Here is a 19,222-nt window from a genome sequence, read left to right on the forward strand (position 1 = left end):
CGCCCAGGCTGGAGTGCAGTGGCTGGATCTCGGCTCACTGCAAGCTCTGCCTCCCGGGTTTACGTCATTCTCCTGCCTCAGCTTCCCGAGTAGCTGGGACTACAGGCGCCCGCCACCTCGCCCGGCTAGTTTTTTGTATTTTTTTTAGTAGAGATGGGGTTTCACCGTGTTAGCCAGGATGGTCTCGATCTCCTGACCTCGTGATCCGCCCATCTCGGCCTCCCAAAGTGCTGGGATTACAGGCTTGAGCCACTGTGCCCGGCCCCGGCCTATTGCAAGTTGTAAGGAGTAGTTGTAAAACTAACTCTCCTGCTTTGAAAGATAACATTTTGCAATAATTTGCAATATAGTAGACTCTAACATGGCTTAAAAAGTCAAAGAAGGCTTTCAGAAACACAATTACCAGAAATCTTTCCTCTTTTTCCAGCCAGCGCTGATCTTCTTCCATTTCCTGTTGCTGTCGGATTAGCCGCTCTTCCATCAGGTGGGTTGGCAACACTTGCCCAATCCCTCGCAGGTCCAATGCTGTAGAGTCCTGGAAGAAGGGTTGAAAACAGCATGTCCAGTCTCTTAGGTCTATTCCTATGTTCTTACATTGTTTTATGCGTCTTTCAAGAAAAGATAAGCAAAACAGCAAGTATGGTAGAAACAGGATCTCTCATACTGTGCTTGTGGGAGTAACTTTTCTGCAGGGTGCAATTTAATGTGCATCAAGCATCTTTAACAAGTATACAACCCTTTAGCTCACAGATTCACTTGTAGGGGTCTGTTTTAAAGAAATAACACAAAATATGTGCAAAGAATACATTGTTACTTATAGTAAAAAAGTAGAAACAATCTAGAATAGAAGGCTGAAATATGATACATATTATAGAGTATTAAATATTAAATAAAAGAACATAAGTAGCAGACAACTATAGATGCTCTTTTATTCAAATAAGTAATTTTTTTTTCTTTTTAATGAGATGGGGTCTTGCTATGTTACCCAGGCTGGCATCGAACTCCTAGGCTCAAGTTATCTTACCACCTCAGCCCCTTGAGTAGATGCAACTATGGGTGTGTGTTACTGTACCCAGCTCAAATAAATTTTTAAACTGTAAGAGTAGTTCTTGGTTTTACCAGGAAAATTTAGTAAAAATTAACATGGTCCAAAGAACTGAATGCTCTGTCTTCCTGTTTCTTCGTTGGCCTCATGCATATGCTGATTATATTCCACTGAGGGCTTTGCCTTTCAAATATATGGACTAAAGATTTTAGTATTTCTCCCTGGGTTCTTTTAGTTAAAAAAGTTCATGAAACCAGAAAGCATTTGAGTATGGAGTATCCTGATCTTTGAATTAAGTCATTAAAATATGGCCGGGCATGGTGGCTCAAGCCTGCAATCCCAGCACTTTGGGAGGCTGAGGCAGGTGGATCACTTGAAGTCAGGGGTTCAAGACCAGCCTGGCCAACATGGTGAAACTCTGCCTCTACTAAAAAATACAAAAATGAGCTGGGCGTGGTGGCTTGCGCTTGTAATCCAAGCTGCTCGGGAGGCTGAGGCAGAATTGTTTGAACCTGGGAGGCAGAGGTTGCAGTAAGCTGAGATCGTACCACTGCATTCCAGCCTGGGAGACAGAGTGAGACTCTGTCTTAAAAAAAAAAAAAAAAAAGTCATTAAAATCAATAAATCTTAGGATTTAGAAATAAAAGGTGCCTTAGGCCATGCTTTGTTACTTTTTTTTTTTTTTTTTTTGAGACAGGTTCTTGTTCTGTTGCCCAGGCTGGAGTGCAGTGGCACGATCTCAGCTCACTGCAGTCTCAACTTCCTAGGCTCAAACGATCCTCTCACCTCAGCATCCCGAGTAGCTAGGACTACAGGCATATGACACCATACGTGACTAATTTTCTATTTTTTGTAGAGATAGGGTCTCGTTATGTTGCCCAGACTGGTTTCAAACTCTTGGGCTCAAGCAATCCTACTTCAGCCTCCCAAAAGTGCTGGGATTACAGGTGTAAGCCACCATGCCCAGCTTTGCCATCCTTTATAAGTTAACAAACTGAAGCCCAAGACACCCGATTTACCTCCACATTGGGCTGCCACATTGCTATCTCCTGAGGTCTATGATTCCATGAATCTGTTTGGTCCAAAAGAGATGCCTGACCTGGATAGATGCTGCCAGCCATGGCTGTGATTCCATGTGAACCAGGGTAGCCAGAAACCTGTGAATGAGTAAGGAGGCAAGGTAATGTTCAACTATAACATCTGCACAGTTCTGCTTCATACACAAAGGAAACTAAAATTACAAAGAATATTGTGGTAGGCATAATTATGGCCCCCCAAAGATACCCATGTTCTAATCCCTTGAACATGTGAATATGTTTCCTTACATGGCGAAAGAGACTTTGCAAATGTGGTTGTAAGTCAAGGACCTTGGGATGGGAGGGTATCCAGGATATCTGAGTGAGTCCAATGTAATTACAAGGGTCCTTAAAAGTGCAAGAGGGAAGTGTAACAGGAGGGAGGGACATGGGACCACTGAAGAAGGGTCAGAGAGAGTTAATACTGCTGGCTCTGGGCCGGGCACAGTGGCTCAAGTCTATAATCCCAGCACTTTGGGAGGCCGAGGTGGACGGATCACAAGGTCAGGAGATGAGACCATCCTGGCTAACGCAGTGAACCCCATCTCTACTAAAAAATACAAAAAATTAGCCGGGCGAGGTGGCGGGCGCCTGTAGTCCCAGCTAATCGGGAGGCTGAGGCAGGAGAACGGTGTGAACCAGGGAGGAGGAGCTTGCAGTGAGCCGAGATCGCGCCACTGCACTCCAGCCTGGGTGACAGAGCGAGACTCTTGTCTCAAAAAAACAAAACAACAAAACAAAACAAAACAAAAAAACCCAAAAAACTTCTGGCTTCAGAACACGGAGTAAGGGGACCATGAGCCAAGGCATGTGGGTGGCCTATAGAAGCTGGTAAGGCAAGGAAATGGACTCTCAGCTAAAGTCTCAAGAAAGGACATTTGTTATGGCTGCATTAGAGAGCTAGTGCAAGTATATACTAGAAAATAAGAAATTGTTTCTTTGGAATTTCACATTTACTAAAATAATGAGGGCAGGCCATCCTTGGATGCAAAAGCAACAGGAAGCCACAAAAATGGCTGTGCCACACTCTGCTCTAGAAATCCCCTTTCCTGCCCAACCAACCACTATCCCCTAACAAGAATAACAACAACAAAACACACACATACAAAACCCCTCAACTGTTTGTCCTCTAATGACCTGAGAGCTGATGGTAGGGTAAGTCGTACCTTTAAATTCTAACAATGATGACTAAGGCAGAGAGAAGACATTCGGTTGGACATAGAGAAAAATTTCAAGGCAGAGGGAAAATAAGCCAGGTTTCTTTATATGGTTCCTTCTCTCAATCAAGAGAAAGACAGAGAATAGAATCAGTATTGCTTTCCACACCTCATTAGGCTAGGGCTGCATGATTGGTGTTGTCAGTTAATTTTTTAGTGAGATATAAAGCACAGCCAAAACTGTATTTCCGAATATCAACACATCCTTCAACAAAGGTTTTGTGCATTTATTCGGTCTCTAGGCACTAATTTATACCCAAACTCCATATGGACAATATAAAATTAATGAATTTTCAAGTGAGACATACAGTTAATTCTCACAGTTTATTTGAATGAAAATATCTTAATAATAAAAACTGCTACTAAATGCAAAATGCTCTATCAAGATTTTTGGTGAAAAGGGACATATTATTGCCAGAAAACATTTAGGAATTTTCACAAGGCGGTTTAAAATAGTCTAAGGCAGTTTTCTACATAATAGTAACCATGTAGAAGGATCACTTTAGGCTAAAAATGAAGTAACTTCAGGAAATGTCTCATAGTTGGTCTCATTTACAAGAGAGGAAAATTTAGGCTTGGGAAAGGTTAATCACACATTAGTTCAATGAAAAAAATCAATGTTTTACTTAATTCTCTATTTACTCACTTTTACACGCTGTTCTAAGCCCTTAAAATAGAGATAAGTCCTCACTCTCAGGGGCTTCCACTGCACTGGTGACAGACAGCCACTAACAAACACATATGAGAGTTTCAAATCTTGACAGTGCCACAGACCAGGCCCGCTGGGATACAAAGAGAACTGTCTCTCTGCTAACAGCTTGTCTCATTAAGCAGGTGCTGTCATGTTTTCTCAAAACAATGCTCATATTCAATTCCCACTCAGGGCCAGTTCACTTTCCATACCAGCCAGGCACAGACTCTGGGGCCCATCTGCTTGTTTGCCAGAGCTCAGGGTCTCTCAGCAATCATAGAGGTGGAGTTTCTTTCTTTAGGCCACCTGCGTACTTCCCATTGCTCTGACCCTTGTGCTGGGTCAGGGTTTTGGCTTCTTCACTTATGGAACTGGTAGTAATCTAAACTGACAAAGGGCCCTGTGAGCTCCTTCCATGAGAAAAAAGAGTACTTTATTTGTCTTCATATTCCCAGTGCCTAGAATAGTGCCAGGCAGAGTAGATGAACGTTCAGTGCAACCCTGCTGAACGAACAGACAGGTGCCCGAGAAAAATGATTCACTCCTCTTCTGCCAGGAAGCGGCCATCTCAGAACAGTGTCTCCCAAAACATAGGTCTGACTGAGTCATCTACCTCAGAACCTACTGAGGTTGCTTCCTAACGATAAGCTATTCTTGGGCTCCAGAATTAATACATTAGAATCTGGAGGCTAAAGAGGCTGAAATTTGCTGTTCTAAACTACCACTGACCTATCTTTTCTAATAAGAAAGTGCTTACATTCTCCCTTATTACTGACAGTTAAGTACCAGTAGTTAAGATTTTTTGCCCATTTTGACCCAAGAGGCCTTAGTTTAAACCATGCTTTCAACAACTCTGTGAAGGAGGTAGGAAAGGTTAAGTACCGACACCCTCAATAGGACTCTGACTTCTACAGACATCACAATGAGTTAAAAAAAGATAAGCCCTAAAAAGCACACTCTATATGATCTATTTATATAAAATTCTAAAACAGGCAGAAATCTCTGATACTAGAAGTGAGAAGAGTGGTTGCTCCTGGGGCAGGAGGTGCCTGATGGGAAGGGGCACAAAGGAACTGCCAGGGTCACAGACACGCTCTATATCCTGAAGTGAGGATGGGATGCACTGAGGTATGCATCTGTCGGAACAAAGACCTGTGCATTGTAAGGTATACCTCAGTAAAAGTTAGTAACTTTTTCTCGAAACAAATAAATTGTTTACTTTGTTTCAGGCCCTTTTCATTCAAGGATAATTTTTTCTAATTTGCACAGGGTATCTGTCTATAAATCTAACACTTTTCACACTTGTCCATATGGTATTTCATCTGGGTTGTTAATTTTGAATTTTATTCTTGCCTTCCATAAAAACTGTCCAGTTCAGTACTCCCTCTGCAGAGTGTGTGCCCACTGGCTTCACTTTGCCTTTTACCATAGCAAGTGGATGAAAACGTGCCTAAGAATGGCAGCAGGCCCTGGCCCTGTCCACTTGAAGAAGGCGTGAAAAGCAAACGCCTTCTGTGTGGGGTGTCAAGACAACATCAGTCAATGATTAAGGTAACCACTTTCTCAGCTTTCTATTGGCCAAATCATACTCATAAGTACACAAATAAAAACATGCACAATGTACCTCTCTATCCCAAAAGTGCTAAATAATCAAGTAACACAGTTTATACCTGTAATGACTGGCATACCTGGTAATGATTGGTTTGTACCATGTGCTGTGGGCTGGGATAAAATCCTTCGCTGGACCTCGGACTAGGATAACCCGGTCTGCTGGGCTGTAAAATCAACAGAGCATCATATGAATGAACCATTGGATTTTGACAAACCTGTACTTTATGAATAGAGAAAGACATTTTCCTAATAGAGCTTAGTTGAGAAGAATGATAAAAAGATGCTAAGACATTTCAATGCGGAAAGAACAGTCTTTTCAACAAATGATTCTGTGGCAACTGGACAGCTACCCGTGAAAAACAGAAGTTTGACCTCTTCCTCCCAATACACAAAAAATTAACTCGAAATGGATTACATGTCTAAATGGAAAAGTTAAAAACTCTAAGATTCTTAGAAGAAAACTTAAATCTTGGGCAGGGCACGGTAGCTTACGCCTGTAATCCTAGCACTTTGGGAGGCCAAGGTGGGCAGATTGTTTGAGGTCAGGAGTTGAAAACCAATCAGGCCAGTCTGATGGGAATGTAAAATGTTGTAGTCACTATGGAAGACAGGATGGCTATTCCTGAAAAACTAAATAGAGAACTAGCATATGATCCAGCAATTCTACTTTCAGGTATATGTAACAGAGAAATGAAAGTATATATCCACACAAAAACATGTGCATCAGCTACTCAGGAGGCTGAAGTGGGAGGGTCGCTTGAGCCGAGGAATTAAGAGGCCAGCCTGGGCAACACAGCAAGACTGTATCTTTGAAAAAAACAAATAAGTAAACACAAACATGTACATGAATGTTCTTAACAGTATTATTCACAATAGCTAAAAATGGGGAACAGTCCATGTCCATCAACTGATATAAATGGATAAACAAAATGCTGTATACCTATGAAAGGGATATTATTTGTAGTTAAAGGGAATAAAGTACTGACACATGCTACGACTTAGATGAACTTTCGAAACATTCTAAGTGAAAAAAGTCAGTCACAAAGAACATACGATTTCTTTAATGAAATATCTAGACTAGGAAAGATTAATATAGACAGCAAGTACATAAGTGATTGCCAGCGGTCGGAAGGAGAAGGAAATGGGGGATGACTGCTAATGGGTGCAGGATTTCATTTTGGGTGCAGGATTTCATTTTAGAACATTTCATAAAAATGTTCTAGGCTGGGCGCTATGGCTCACACCTGTAATCCCAGCACTTTGGGAGGCCGAGGTGGGATGATCACTTGAGCCCAGGAGTTTGAGACCAGCCTGGGTAACACAGTAAGACCCCGTCTCTACTAAAAACAGAAGTCCTAAAACTGGTTGTGGTGATGGTTGCACAACTCTGAATATACTAAAAAACATTGAATTGTACAATTTATTTATTTAGAGTCTCACTCTACCATACAGGCTGGAGTGCAGTGTACAATCCCGGCTTACTGCAACCACTGCCTCCCGGGTTTGAGCAATTCTCATGCCCCAGCCTCTCAAGTAGCTGGGATTACAGGCATGCGGCACCTTACCAGGCTATTTACAGTAGAGACAGGGTTTTGCCATGTTGGCCAGGCTGGTCTTGAACTCCTGGCCTTAAGTGATCTGCTTGCCTCAGCCTCCCAAAGTGCTGGGATTACAGGAGTGAGCCACTGTGCCCAGCCGAACTGCACACTTTCAGTGGATAAACCGTATGGTATGTAAATTGTATCTTAATAAGGCTAGTGAAGTATCATTAATAACAAAACGGGATACTGAATATTCTGAGCCCGAGGAAACCAAATGCTCTCTGTCTAGCAGTCCGGGACCTGGAGAGAAGGCACTTGTGTTCTATTGTTTGACTACTTCCTGGTTGTGTTACTGTGGTCAAGTGATGAAACTGACTGGCTTCTAGATCCTCATCCATAAGATGGGGGTGAGCTAGAGGATCTCTAAAGTTACTTCCAGGTCTTAAACTCTCACTTTGTTTCTGGGATAAATGAATTCAAAGCTCATAGTGAAAGAACAATTTAGTCTGAAACAGAAGTCTCGAAGAAGTCAATAAAGTCTTTTAAAACTTGGAGGATTTAACAAGGTGGAAACCCATTACTGTCTAGCCAAATTAAGTCCAGAATAAAATGAAATGGATTTAAGTCCCATCAACCTTAGGAAAGAAAACTCCTTAGTGCCTGTCTCTCTCCCACAGTGCTGGGTGAACACGTGCTTTGCTCTAGTTAGGTCCAGAGTATGTTTTGGTCTCTAAAATCAGTCTCACTTCCCCCTCAGTTTTGCTTATACTGTCCCCTCTGCCTGGAATGTCTCCTCCCTCCATCTGTAGAATACTTCTGATCCTTTCAGTCTTTTAGATGTTACTTTTTTCACAGAATAGCTCCTGATTTTGCCAGTCTAACATAAACATATGTCCTCTGTTCTCCTAAGGAGGCCTTTTTCAAACCCTACCCTGGGTTGCAGGTACTTTGCACTTGCTCTACCCCTGCTATTATGAGCTGCTAAATTCCTGAGGGCGAAAAATCCTTCCTTTTCGCTTAGCCCTGTCATGTTTCAAGCAGTGTTCCAGATAGAGTCTACTCTAAACTTAACTAAATAACAACATGAATTCCCCCAAAGACACCCCAAACAGGAAAAGGGTATAAAGAGAGCATTCTAGGCTTTTCTCTACTCTGTGTGCTATGGTGGCAATTTCCAAAGGGTGTTCTACGACATGGTTGTGTTGAATTAAAAGAGGCAAAAAAAAAAAAAAAAAAAAAAAAAAAAGAGTTCGGCTACCTTTGTACTTGCTTTAAAGATATGTGTTAATATACAAGCATTAATAATGGTTGCAGGGGAAAGGGTTTCCTGAATCAAATGCTCTTGGAGTCCAAGAATGGAATGAGGCAGAGCCGGGGACTGGAACAATAAACAGAGCTGACAGCTGCACAGTGATGCACTCTTGATAAATTCAGGCAAAAAAAAAAAAAAAAAAAAAAAAAAAGTGCAATTCACTGTGTATTCTGTGTGTACTGAACTACCTACTTTACATACAATTTGATAATCTTGATCACGACATTGCTATGAAGCAATATTATAACCCCTATTTTACAGAGTCTCAGATAAATTGGGCAATCTAAATAGGGGCATATAGGTGGTAATGGTAGAACTGCGTGACTCCAAAATCTGCTGTGCCATGATGCTATTCTATGATAAGCGTACTTCTGACTCACCAAATAAAAAGGAATATACAAAATAAATAGATCAGAGAATGGCAAAACCAATGTAAACTATCTCACAGTGATGCAAAGACTTAACTGGGTAGCAAATGATAACACAAGGTTCCATTTCAAAATAAAAATAAAAGGTAAAAAGTTGAAAATATGTTTTATGATAGACAAAATATTTGCACAAAGGACACCACAAAATCAAATGTTGCTAACCAATAGCCATGGAGAGCACAACTGTATTGGTGAAACAGCTCTACTTCTGTTCTCTACAAATTGGAGGTTAGCATGGTAGTCAAGAGGGCAGGCTTTGAGCCAGACTGTCAGTGTTCACAGTAGGGTGCTTCAGCTCTCTATGCCTCCCTACTGTCAATGACAAAAGGAGTACAATAACCAGCTCCCGTGGTGGTCGGATTATCTGAGGTCAGGAGTTTGAGACCAGCCTGGTCAACATGGTGAAACCTTGTCTTTACTAAAAATACAAAAACATTAGCCAGGTGTTGTGGCGCACGCCTGTAATCCCAGCTACTTGGGAGGCTGAGGCGTGAGAATAGCTTGAACCCCGGAGGCAGAGGTTGCAGTGAGCCAAGATCGCACCATGGCACTCCAGCCTGGAGAGTGAGACTCTCCGTCTCAAAAAACAGAACAAACCAACAACAACAACAAAAATAAGTATACTGGAAGAGGTATGTAGGTTATATGCAATACTGTGCTATCTTATATAAGGAATTTATGCATCTGTGGATTTTAATCTCCATCCCTTGCAGATATCAAGGGAGAACTGTATTAGTGAGGGTGCTTTCCATGATCGCACAATTGGCATTAAGGTAGAGGTCAGCAGGTGAGATTTCTGGCAGTGAGGGGACAGGCCTGAACAACAGGATTTGTTTCATATCCCACAGGATTTCTTTTTCTGTTTTGAGATAGTCATGCTCTGTTGCCTAGGCTGGAGAGCAGTGGCATGATCTCGGCTCACTGCAACCTCTGCCTCCTGAGTTTGAGTGATTCTCATGCCTCAGATTCCCAAGTAGCTGGGATTACATGCATGCGCAATCACACCCAGCTAATTTTTGTATTTTTATTTTTTGAGATGGAGTCTCATTCTGTCACCCAGGCTACAGTGCAGTGGTGTGATCTCGGCTCGCTGCAACTTCTGCCTCCTGAGTTTAAGCAATTCTCGTGCCTCAGCCTCCTGAATAGCTGGGATTACATGTGCACACCACCACGTCTGGATAATTTCTGTATTTTTAGTAGAGATGGTGTTTCGCCATGTTGCCCAGGCTGGTCTCAAATTACTGGCCTCAAGTGATCAGCTCATCTTGGCTGCCCAAAGTGCTGGGGTTACAGGCATGAGCCACCATGCCTGGTCCCCGCAGGACTTTCTGCTGTTTCTCTCAACTTTATGTAAAACAACAGCAACAATAAAATCCCTGTCGCCCTTGAACACAGAATGAATTCTGCTTTATATATTTTGTATAGTTTGCATATTCTGTATAGTTTATGAGGAACTGAACTTTCCAGAACAGCAACTACCGTGTATACTGATGGGCAATTTTATTATGTTTCATTTAAAATTTACCAAGATTTTCTTACCATTCTAGAAAATGACATCTCCAAGACTAATGAAATTCCTATCAGTTATAGCTGTGGGGGTCTGCTCTGTCACTGCTGTATTCATGGTGAGTCCACAAACAGGTGTAAGGATCTGGCTATGCCACCATGTCTCCCAATGTCATTCGACCTGACTGCTTTATACATGCATGCATAACGTTATAAAAAATGACTTTCCTTTTATTTCTCCTGTATAGTTGGGTCTCCAAACACTAGTATTCTTCCACTGATATTCTGAAATTGGTAAGTCATTCTATTACCTATGTATTTTATTTCAGGATTAGTAAATGGGACATTATAAAATCATTTTTTATATAAATGCTGTGCTGGGTTTGATTAGGGTTGAGAATAATGTTCTGAGGCAGTTATTCTCAAACATTTCATCATTTTCAGGACCCCTATACAGTCTCAAAAATTACTGAGGACTCTGAAGAGTTTTTGTTTATTTGGAATATAACTACCAACACTCATACTGTTAGAAATTAAAACAGATACTAAAAAGTGTTTATTAATTCACTTAAGAATAAGCTCATCACATACTAAAAAAACCACCTTTTCAAAACCAAACAAACCAAACTGAGAAGAACACATGTACATCTACATTTACGTAAGTTCACTTTAATGTTAGGCTTAACAGAAGGCAGCAGGTTCTCATATGTTTCTGCAGTCTTACGATGTTCTTTTTTGTTGCAATACATGAGGGGAAAAAAAAGTAAACTCATACAGCTGTACAACTGGAAAAGGGAGGAGTATTTCCGTCGATTTTGAGCACAATTGTGGTACTGTTTTTTGATTCGACACCAAAATGCAAGTGACAGCTTCTTAAAGGTGAGTTGCAATGTGGAATTTACAATGGTATCATCTCTTACATTAAAATCCATAGAATTAAGGGAGAAAAAAAAGGGAAAAAAATCCATTACTTTTTCTTGTAGTTTCAATGGAACTTATACTCATGTGTGATTTTCAACATCCTGTGTAGGTCATTTGAAAGATACTGATTTACTGAGCTGCACAGATCCTCCCAATGTTAACACATTTCAGTAAACAACATATATTTTTAAAATAACACATGTTAATATCATCTTGAGCTTACTATAACAGTATAAGAATTTAGAAAGCTGTCAAGATCACGGTGCAAGTTTTTCAAAACTCTAATTTTTGCTTGAAAACAAAAATTTATCACTGGTAACAAATAGTTGTTTTCCTCAATGTCACAGCCTCATTTCTTTCTCTTTTGAGAAAATGTCTACCAAATATCCAACTCTGAACAGTATGTCTGCCAGCTGTTCTTTCAAGTAAAGCTGGCCTTCCATGAAAAAAAAGTGTTTAGTCCAGCTTGCAACTCAACTGTATAGTGCTTTTCTCAAGACAAGACATCGTGTCTAGGTGTGCAGCAGCAGGGCTAACATGCCCTTCCTGGGTCTTCATGTCAGATATTTTTCACAGATTCATCAAGGCCTTTCTTCTGCAAAATGGCATTTTTTTCTTTTTGTGTGAGCACAGGGGTGAAGAACACAGTGATGTCTAGTACAACTTCATGCCACTGTCCTGATTTGTGCTAAGGTGTCAGCAGTTCTATTAGTGGAAAAGGCAAATAACATCTTTTTTTTTCTTTTTTTTTTTTTGAGACAGTCTCGCTCTGTCTCCCAGGCTGGAGTGCAGTGGCGCGATCTCAGCTCAGTGCAACCTCTGCCTCCTGCGTTCAAGTGATTCTTGTGCCTCAGCCTCCTGGGTATCTGGGACTACAAGTGCGGGCACCACCACGCTTGGCTAATTTTTGTATTTTTAGTTGAAACGGGGTGTCACCATGTTGGCCAGGCTGGTCTCGAACTCTTGGCCTCAAGCGATCCACCCGCCTCAGGCAAATAACAAAACATTATCAGATGAGTTCTGATGTCATGGACCTTTGAAATGGTCATGGGGACCTACAGAGGTCCAAGAACTACACTTTGAGAATGGCTGTTCTAAGATACCTTCATCCTGAGGCTCTCCATTGATCCAGTGGGAATCTGTAGGAAAGCAACAGGCACAGATGAAAATGAGCATTTAATGGGGTACTCCCATGAAGGGCTTGTCTCAGGGAAAGTTCTCTAAAGATGATTATTATATGAAAAAATTGGTATTAAGCATGATGAAGCGATCCATACATATTCTTAATAATTGGCTTTGTGGTTATAATGCTCTTACTATTAACCAAGTATAAGTAAGCTTTAAAAAAAAATTGAAACATTTTTAATTTTTTTTTTTAGACAAGGCCTTGCTCTGTTGCCCAGGCTAGAATGCAGAGGTGCAAACATGGCCCTCCATGCAGCCTAGATCTCCTGGGCTCAAGTGATCCTCCTGCCTCAGTCCACTGAGTAGCTAGGATCACAGGCACATGCCACTAAATTTGGCTAATTTTTAAATTTTTTTGTAAAGATAAGAGTCTCATCCTGTTGCCCAGGCTGGTCTCAACTGATCCTCCTACCTCAGTCTCCCAAAGCACTGCAATTATAGGTGTGAGTCACCACACCCGGCCTGTAAGTAAACTTAATTTTGAATCTTGATTGGGAAAGAGAAAGACTTTTCACCTATAAAACTTACACAAGTTTTCACTTACAAAACTAATTAAGCTACATTAAAATTTTTCTATGTTAGTATTAATAAGAGAAAATTTATCTACAGAAGCCTGAGATCCTATCTAAATTTCAGAAATCTAAGTGGCTCTGGAGGCTGAGGCAAGGGATTGTTTAAGCCCAGCAGCTCAAGAGAGCTTGGGCAACACAGTGAGACCCCATCTTATTTTAAAAAAAGAAAGGAAGGTAGAAATAAAAAAAAAAATCTAAGTAAGACAGCTGGGCGTGGTGGTTCACACCTGAAACTCCAGCACTTTGGGAGGCTGAGGTGGGCGGATCACCTGAGGTCAGGAGTTTGAGACCAGCCTGGCTAACATGGTGAAACCCTGACTGCACTAAAAACACAAAAATTAGCCAAGCATGGTGGCAGGCGCCTGTAATCCCAGCTACTCAGGAGCCTGAGGCAGGAGAATTGCTTGAACCCAGGAGGCACAGATTGCAATGAGCCGAGATCGCACCCCTGAACTCTAGCCTGGGCGATAGAGCAAGGCTCTGTCTCTAAAAAAATAAAAATAAAAATAAAAAAATAAATCTAAGACTTACTTATTCTAATATATCACAAGCAGAATTATGAAAACTCACCAGAATCTAACAAATTCTCACTTTACAAAGTACAGGAAGTGAGGAAATAGTGGCCTACCAAATTGGAAATCACAGACTCATTTCAGATGTGCCAAATACTGTGACCATAAAAGCAGAATTTGATTCTAAAGATGAACACTGAGAAGGTAAAAACTGCATACAGGACTTGATTCTGACTGGCATGAAAGTTCAACAATTAACATACTAGTATTTGTTAATAATCATCAAGCATCTGTATATCTATGCTATTTTAGATGATTTTCTAGCCATTAAAACTTTTTTTTTTTTTTTTTTTTTTTTGAGACAGAGTCTGACTTTATCGGCCAAACTGGAGTGCAATGGTGTGATCTTGGCTCACTGCAACTTCTGTCTCCCGGTTTCAAGTAATTATCTTGCCTCAGTCTCCTGAGTAGCTGGGATTACAGGTGCCCGCCATCACGGCTGGCTGATTTTTGGATATTAATAGAGACAGGGTTTCACCATGTTGGCCAGGCTGGTCTTAAATTCTTGACCTCAGGTGACCCGCCCGCCTCGGCCTCCCAAAGTGCTGGGATTACAGGGGTGAGCCACCATGCCCGGTCATCATTAAAACTTTTAATCTGGGGGCTGCCAAATATTTTCTTTAAAGGTCAAAGAGTAAATATTTTAAATTGTGTAGGCTATACTGTCTCTGTCACAACTGCTCATTTACACCTGTGTAGGGTGAAAGCAGCTGTGTATAATACACAAATAAATGGGTGTGTTCCAATAAAACTGTGTTTTAATAAAACTTTAATTAACAAAAACACAGTGGGCTATAGTTTCCTTATCTGTTTAACAAATAAACCTTTGTGTAGAGTGCAACAATTTGCTTATAGAAAAGAATCTCAAAATATGTATTTTGAAAATACCTAAAAAAAAAAAAAAAGAAGTGTTAGGGATATTTAAATATTTACGCCAAACTAGTCTTTGTACTCTGAAACCAAAAAAGAAGTTGAGAAGCCTCATCACCGCTGCCCATGAACCTAATTTAGAAAATCAGTCATATTAAGCTCATTAAAAATCCAACAGATTGGGATATAGACATATGTGTAGCTGAAGAGTTGATTTAATCCTGCGAGTTTTAGGGAAGTGTTGCATTCTTTGGTGCTCATTACCAAATACTTATGTTCCTTTGCACTTGTGTACTAAATAAAGTGCTGGACAGTGAATTATCTTCTAACATCCCCACCCAAGAGGTAGGGAATACAAATAGTCATTTTGCAAATGAGGAATGTGAGATTTGGAGTAGGTAGGTGACCTGCTCAGTCATCAGAAAGTAAATAGCAGACCCCCATGTGAATGAATCCACTTGACTTCAAGGCCTGAGAAGTTAATGATAAGATTCTCCTGACTCTCAGTACTGGACTATTCTGCAGTAGTAAACAAATTTAAAAATAGGCAAACTTGTAAACAGAACATGGAGGGCCTCAGATGCTGGGATGTGGGGTACATGTTTGTTTTTTCCTGTGGGTAACTAAGGATTTCCTGTTGTTGTTAAGCTGGGAATGACAGAGAAACATCAGGTGTTCCCACTGCCTCGTTCAATGTAACACCCATCAGACAGGTATGTGCTTCTTCTCTGGGCCTTGGTCCTTCTCTCTGTAGAGGGGGCTGGTCTGAGGCACCCTCTGTCTCTAAACATCTGCATAATTGTGTTAATCACTTATTTTCACTTTCAATGTATGTTTAATGTTACAGAGTTCAAAATGACGACCAAGAAAATAAAGGTTTTCAGCCTTCAAGATAAAAAAAATTGGTATATTTAAACAGTACTTTGTCTTATCAAATTTCTGAATACTTTTCATAAAGAAAATGAATTATCAAAGTTTCTTAATATATTTTTTAACTAATCAAATATCAAATGGTGGCAGTTAATAACTACTAACTACAAAAAATCCTATTATCTATTAACTTTCGAGAAAAAGAACAGAATTGGAGTATTCATGGCAAGTAACCCAGTGTGTGAAAATAGCATCCTATCAAAAGCCAATGGTATATAAAGACTTATTAATCTAGGGAAAGTGTCACTCTGTCTAAAACCCCCAGCCATGGCATGGCCCAGCAACTGTAAAAGGGCTGGGCTGACCTCTCTGAGGCAGGAGAGGGCACCAGTTAAGGATATGAACATAAGTGGGCAAGTAGGGTCTTCTAAGGATGCTGCTGGAAGATCTTATTAAGGAAACAAAAGCAACTGCAATGTGCTCTCTTTCCCAACAAACAACCCAGCCACCAGCTACGAAAAGAAAAAGGCAAAAAATGTGCAGAGTTCTCAACAAAACCAAACAAAGGAATATGGTCAGGTGGAAACAGACTCATTTTTAAACAAAGCAAAATGCAAAGCATCTGTGACCTAGTTTGGTATTTTAATCCAGACTTGATCATTAGGGAGATCTCTGACAACCAACAAAGGAAAAACCTCCTCCAAGTTAGGGCAGCATAGGAAAAGCATTTTAAGATGACATCTAATCCAACTGCTCATGGCTTCAAAGAACCCCTACTTGAAATACAAATGAGGAAAGTGAGTGCACATGAGGGTAATAAGAGAAGCAAAAAGGAAACAATTAGTTGGTGTTATAACTATTACTCTTAGAATAACCTGATATTTGATTTTCTCCTCATAGAAAACAGCTGCCTAATTGTAAATCTCAAAAGTTAGTAAAAGCAACCCCAAAGTTGGGGTGGGGACTGTAGCTACCTTGGGTGGCGCTTCATCAGACCCTCCGGAGTCCCAGGACACTGTGGCCTGTCTTCTGGACTCCATCCTCATGCGTTCTTCTTGCTGAACCTTCTCTTCCTCCAGGATTGTGCTAGAGAGACAACACATTGTCTTAGGGGAGCTGACAACCCAGAGTTAGCACACACGAGACCCCACCCTGAGTTATCTAAGGAACACCAGTTGGCTAACAGTACATGATAACAATAAAGAAAGGATCCTATACACAGGGGAAAGAAGGATCAGGTTTCTAAGTCTTCACGAAATGATTCTAGAATAGCCTTGGTCCAAATGGGCAAGTCCATTTAAAGCACAGCCATAGGTAAGAAAAAGACAGCTGGTAAGAAAAAGAAGTTGCAGAAAATGAAGGACGGGCCAAGATGAAATGTTTGCAAGCCAAAGTTGATCTTGAGAAGAAAAGAATTCCTCTGAGAAATCCCACGCAGCACTTTATCAAGCATATACATGTCTGAGGACAGATTCTTTTCACACATAATGTGATCACACCAGCACTTACGTGATCAATTAGCAATCTGGCCAATAATCTCCCTAAATTGCTCAATACAATCTTCCTATCGTTCAGCTTAACCAGTGCTTTATCTGATCATGAAAATAAGCAAAAACACGACAGTATTTACAAGTGCTTCTGAAAATACTCCTTGCTTTAAGCTGGAAACCCCATAGTTGGTAACACTGCTACTTACCACTGCTTGACTACTCAGAAGCTATCTGAAGTCCCATATAATGCTGCAGCCGCTGGAGCCTCTGCAGCGACTGCTAGGCAGCTTCTTCATCTTGGCTGTTTGCCATCACATAAACCCCTCAGAATGCAGCCAAAGCGAGACTTTGCTAGTTTCCCATTCCATGCAGATGCCGCAGGGCTCAGCAGGCAGCAGTCTGAAACCCTTGTCTTAACTGTGGCAAACAGCTCTTCCTACATTCCTACAACTCTAGAGTTCTAATAATGACACTCATTCAAAGTTTCTAGGCTCCTGGTAGATAGTATGCAGTAAACAACCACCCAGAAATTACTCAGGAAAGAGTGACATCAGTGCACCAGACTTTCTAATCTGGGAATTTGCTGTTTAAAAAGACATTCCTGCTTGGCTGGAGGCTAAGAGTGTGCTGTTTCTCACACAACTCAACTTACACAGTCACCTTCTGAGTCAGGAAAAGAGACAAAATTCATTTCATAACTGCCCCAAGTCAGCAAACCATCACTACAGATGTTAAGACTTTTTTCATCCCCAAAACAAAAGGGAATATCTGCCTCAAGAAATGATCATATCAGGGCCGCGTGCAGTGGCTCACGTCTGTAATCCCAGAACTTTGGGAGGCCGAGGTGGGCAGATCATGAGGTCAGGAGTTCAAGACCAGCCTGGCCAAAATAGTGAAACACCGTCTCTACTAAAAATACAAAAATGAGCCGGGTGTGGTGGTGCATGCCTGTAGTTCCAGCCACTCGGGAGGCTGAGGCAGGAGAATTGCCTGAACCTGGGAGGCGGAGGTTGTGGTGAGCCGAGATCGCGCCACTGCACTCCAGCCTGGGCAACAGAATGAGACTCCACCTCAAAAAAAAAAAAAAAAAAAAAAAAAAAAAAAAAAAAAAAAAAATCACATAGGCATTTTACATAAAAAGCTTTTAGTCAAAAGTCCCACTCCATTCTCAAGATATGGTTTTGGTTTCTTTCTTGCTCCAGTTAGATGATCGTGGCTCAGCAAAACCACAAAACTTTTCACAGTATTTAAGAACTGTGCAGCAGCCTTGACAGACAGGCAAGATGCTCATTGGGTGCCAGCACTGTTGGGAACCTGGTCCCATGTACCAGGCCCAGATGACTCCTGGTGAGTGGTGCAGGGAAGTTTGGGGCCAGGTCTGGGGAAGGAGCACAGGGGTCCTGAGAGGGCCACTCTCTCTGCCCTGCCCCTCTGATCAGAAGAACGCTCCCCTCAGCTGCTGGGAGGATTAAGGGAGATCATGGCTGTGAGAGCATCTGCTATAAGCATTACTTGTCATCAGTGGGTATTTCTAATGGCATTTACTTGAGGGCTGCTCATTCAGCAAGTATTTGCTAACTTTGCTAATTTGCTCTGTGCAAGAGGCACGTGACGAGGTCTTTGAGGTGCTTTGTCTAAGAGAAAAGAAATACTCAAAACCTTGAAACAGGGTCAGGCAAGTTGGCTTATGCCTGTAATCCCAGCATTCTGGGAGGCTGAGGTGGGAGGATCATTTGAGTATGGGAGGTGGAGGCTGCAGTCAGTCAAAATAGCACCACTGCACTCCAGTCTGGGTGACAGAGCGAGACTTGTCTCCAAAATAAATAAATGAATACATACATACATACAATAACAACAACAACAAAACACACTGAAACAGGACATGAGTGTTGTGACTGAGCAGTAGAGAAGAGCTTGGCCTGGTGCGTTCTAGCTGCAGAACTCAGCGGGAGAGGGCACTGCCCCAGGCACTGGGGGTGGTTAGGGAGGAAGAGTCCCAGCGTCTCAGCAGGTAACAGTTATAGACTCATACCAAGCACATAATGTTTGTGTACTTTTGGTCATGTAACGAGCATTACATGTCCAAAGCATAGCAATGGTTTCTGTCCATTTCTTATGTGAAAACAAACACCTTTATATTTCAATTTTCCTTATATATTTTATGACTTAAACACCTTTTGTTATACTTTGAATGAAACAGTGCCTGCACATAGCTGACACTTAAATATTTGCTAAATGAACAAATACTGTATATGGATAAAATACATGCATTATCATTACCTATTAGATGTTTAACTAAGCTGAGTAAATTCAGG

At 41.2% G+C, this 19,222-nt stretch overlaps 1 protein-coding gene across 35 annotated transcripts in view; it reads right to left on the reverse strand.

Moving 5' to 3' along the window:
• PTK2 (protein tyrosine kinase 2) overlaps positions 1–19,222 on the reverse strand; it is a 355,066-nt gene that overhangs the window by 38,755 nt on the left and 297,089 nt on the right. For all 35 annotated transcript variants that reach the window (XR_012093771.1, XM_073018384.1, XM_073018416.1 and 32 more), the window contains 4 exons: positions 16,392–16,503; positions 5,718–5,804; positions 2,065–2,202; positions 404–535 (listed from right to left, as the gene is read on the reverse strand). Coding sequence is in view for 34 of the 35 variants with exons in the window: in XM_073018384.1 (XP_072874485.1) it covers positions 404–535; positions 2,065–2,202; positions 5,718–5,804; positions 16,392–16,503 (469 nt within the window). In the remaining variant the exon portion in view is untranslated. The remainder of the gene's footprint in view (positions 1–403; positions 536–2,064; positions 2,203–5,717; positions 5,805–16,391; positions 16,504–19,222) is intronic.

This window comes from Chlorocebus sabaeus, chromosome 8, assembly GCF_047675955.1.
Source record: "Chlorocebus sabaeus isolate Y175 chromosome 8, mChlSab1.0.hap1, whole genome shotgun sequence".
Taxonomy (NCBI): domain Eukaryota; kingdom Metazoa; phylum Chordata; class Mammalia; order Primates; family Cercopithecidae; genus Chlorocebus; species Chlorocebus sabaeus.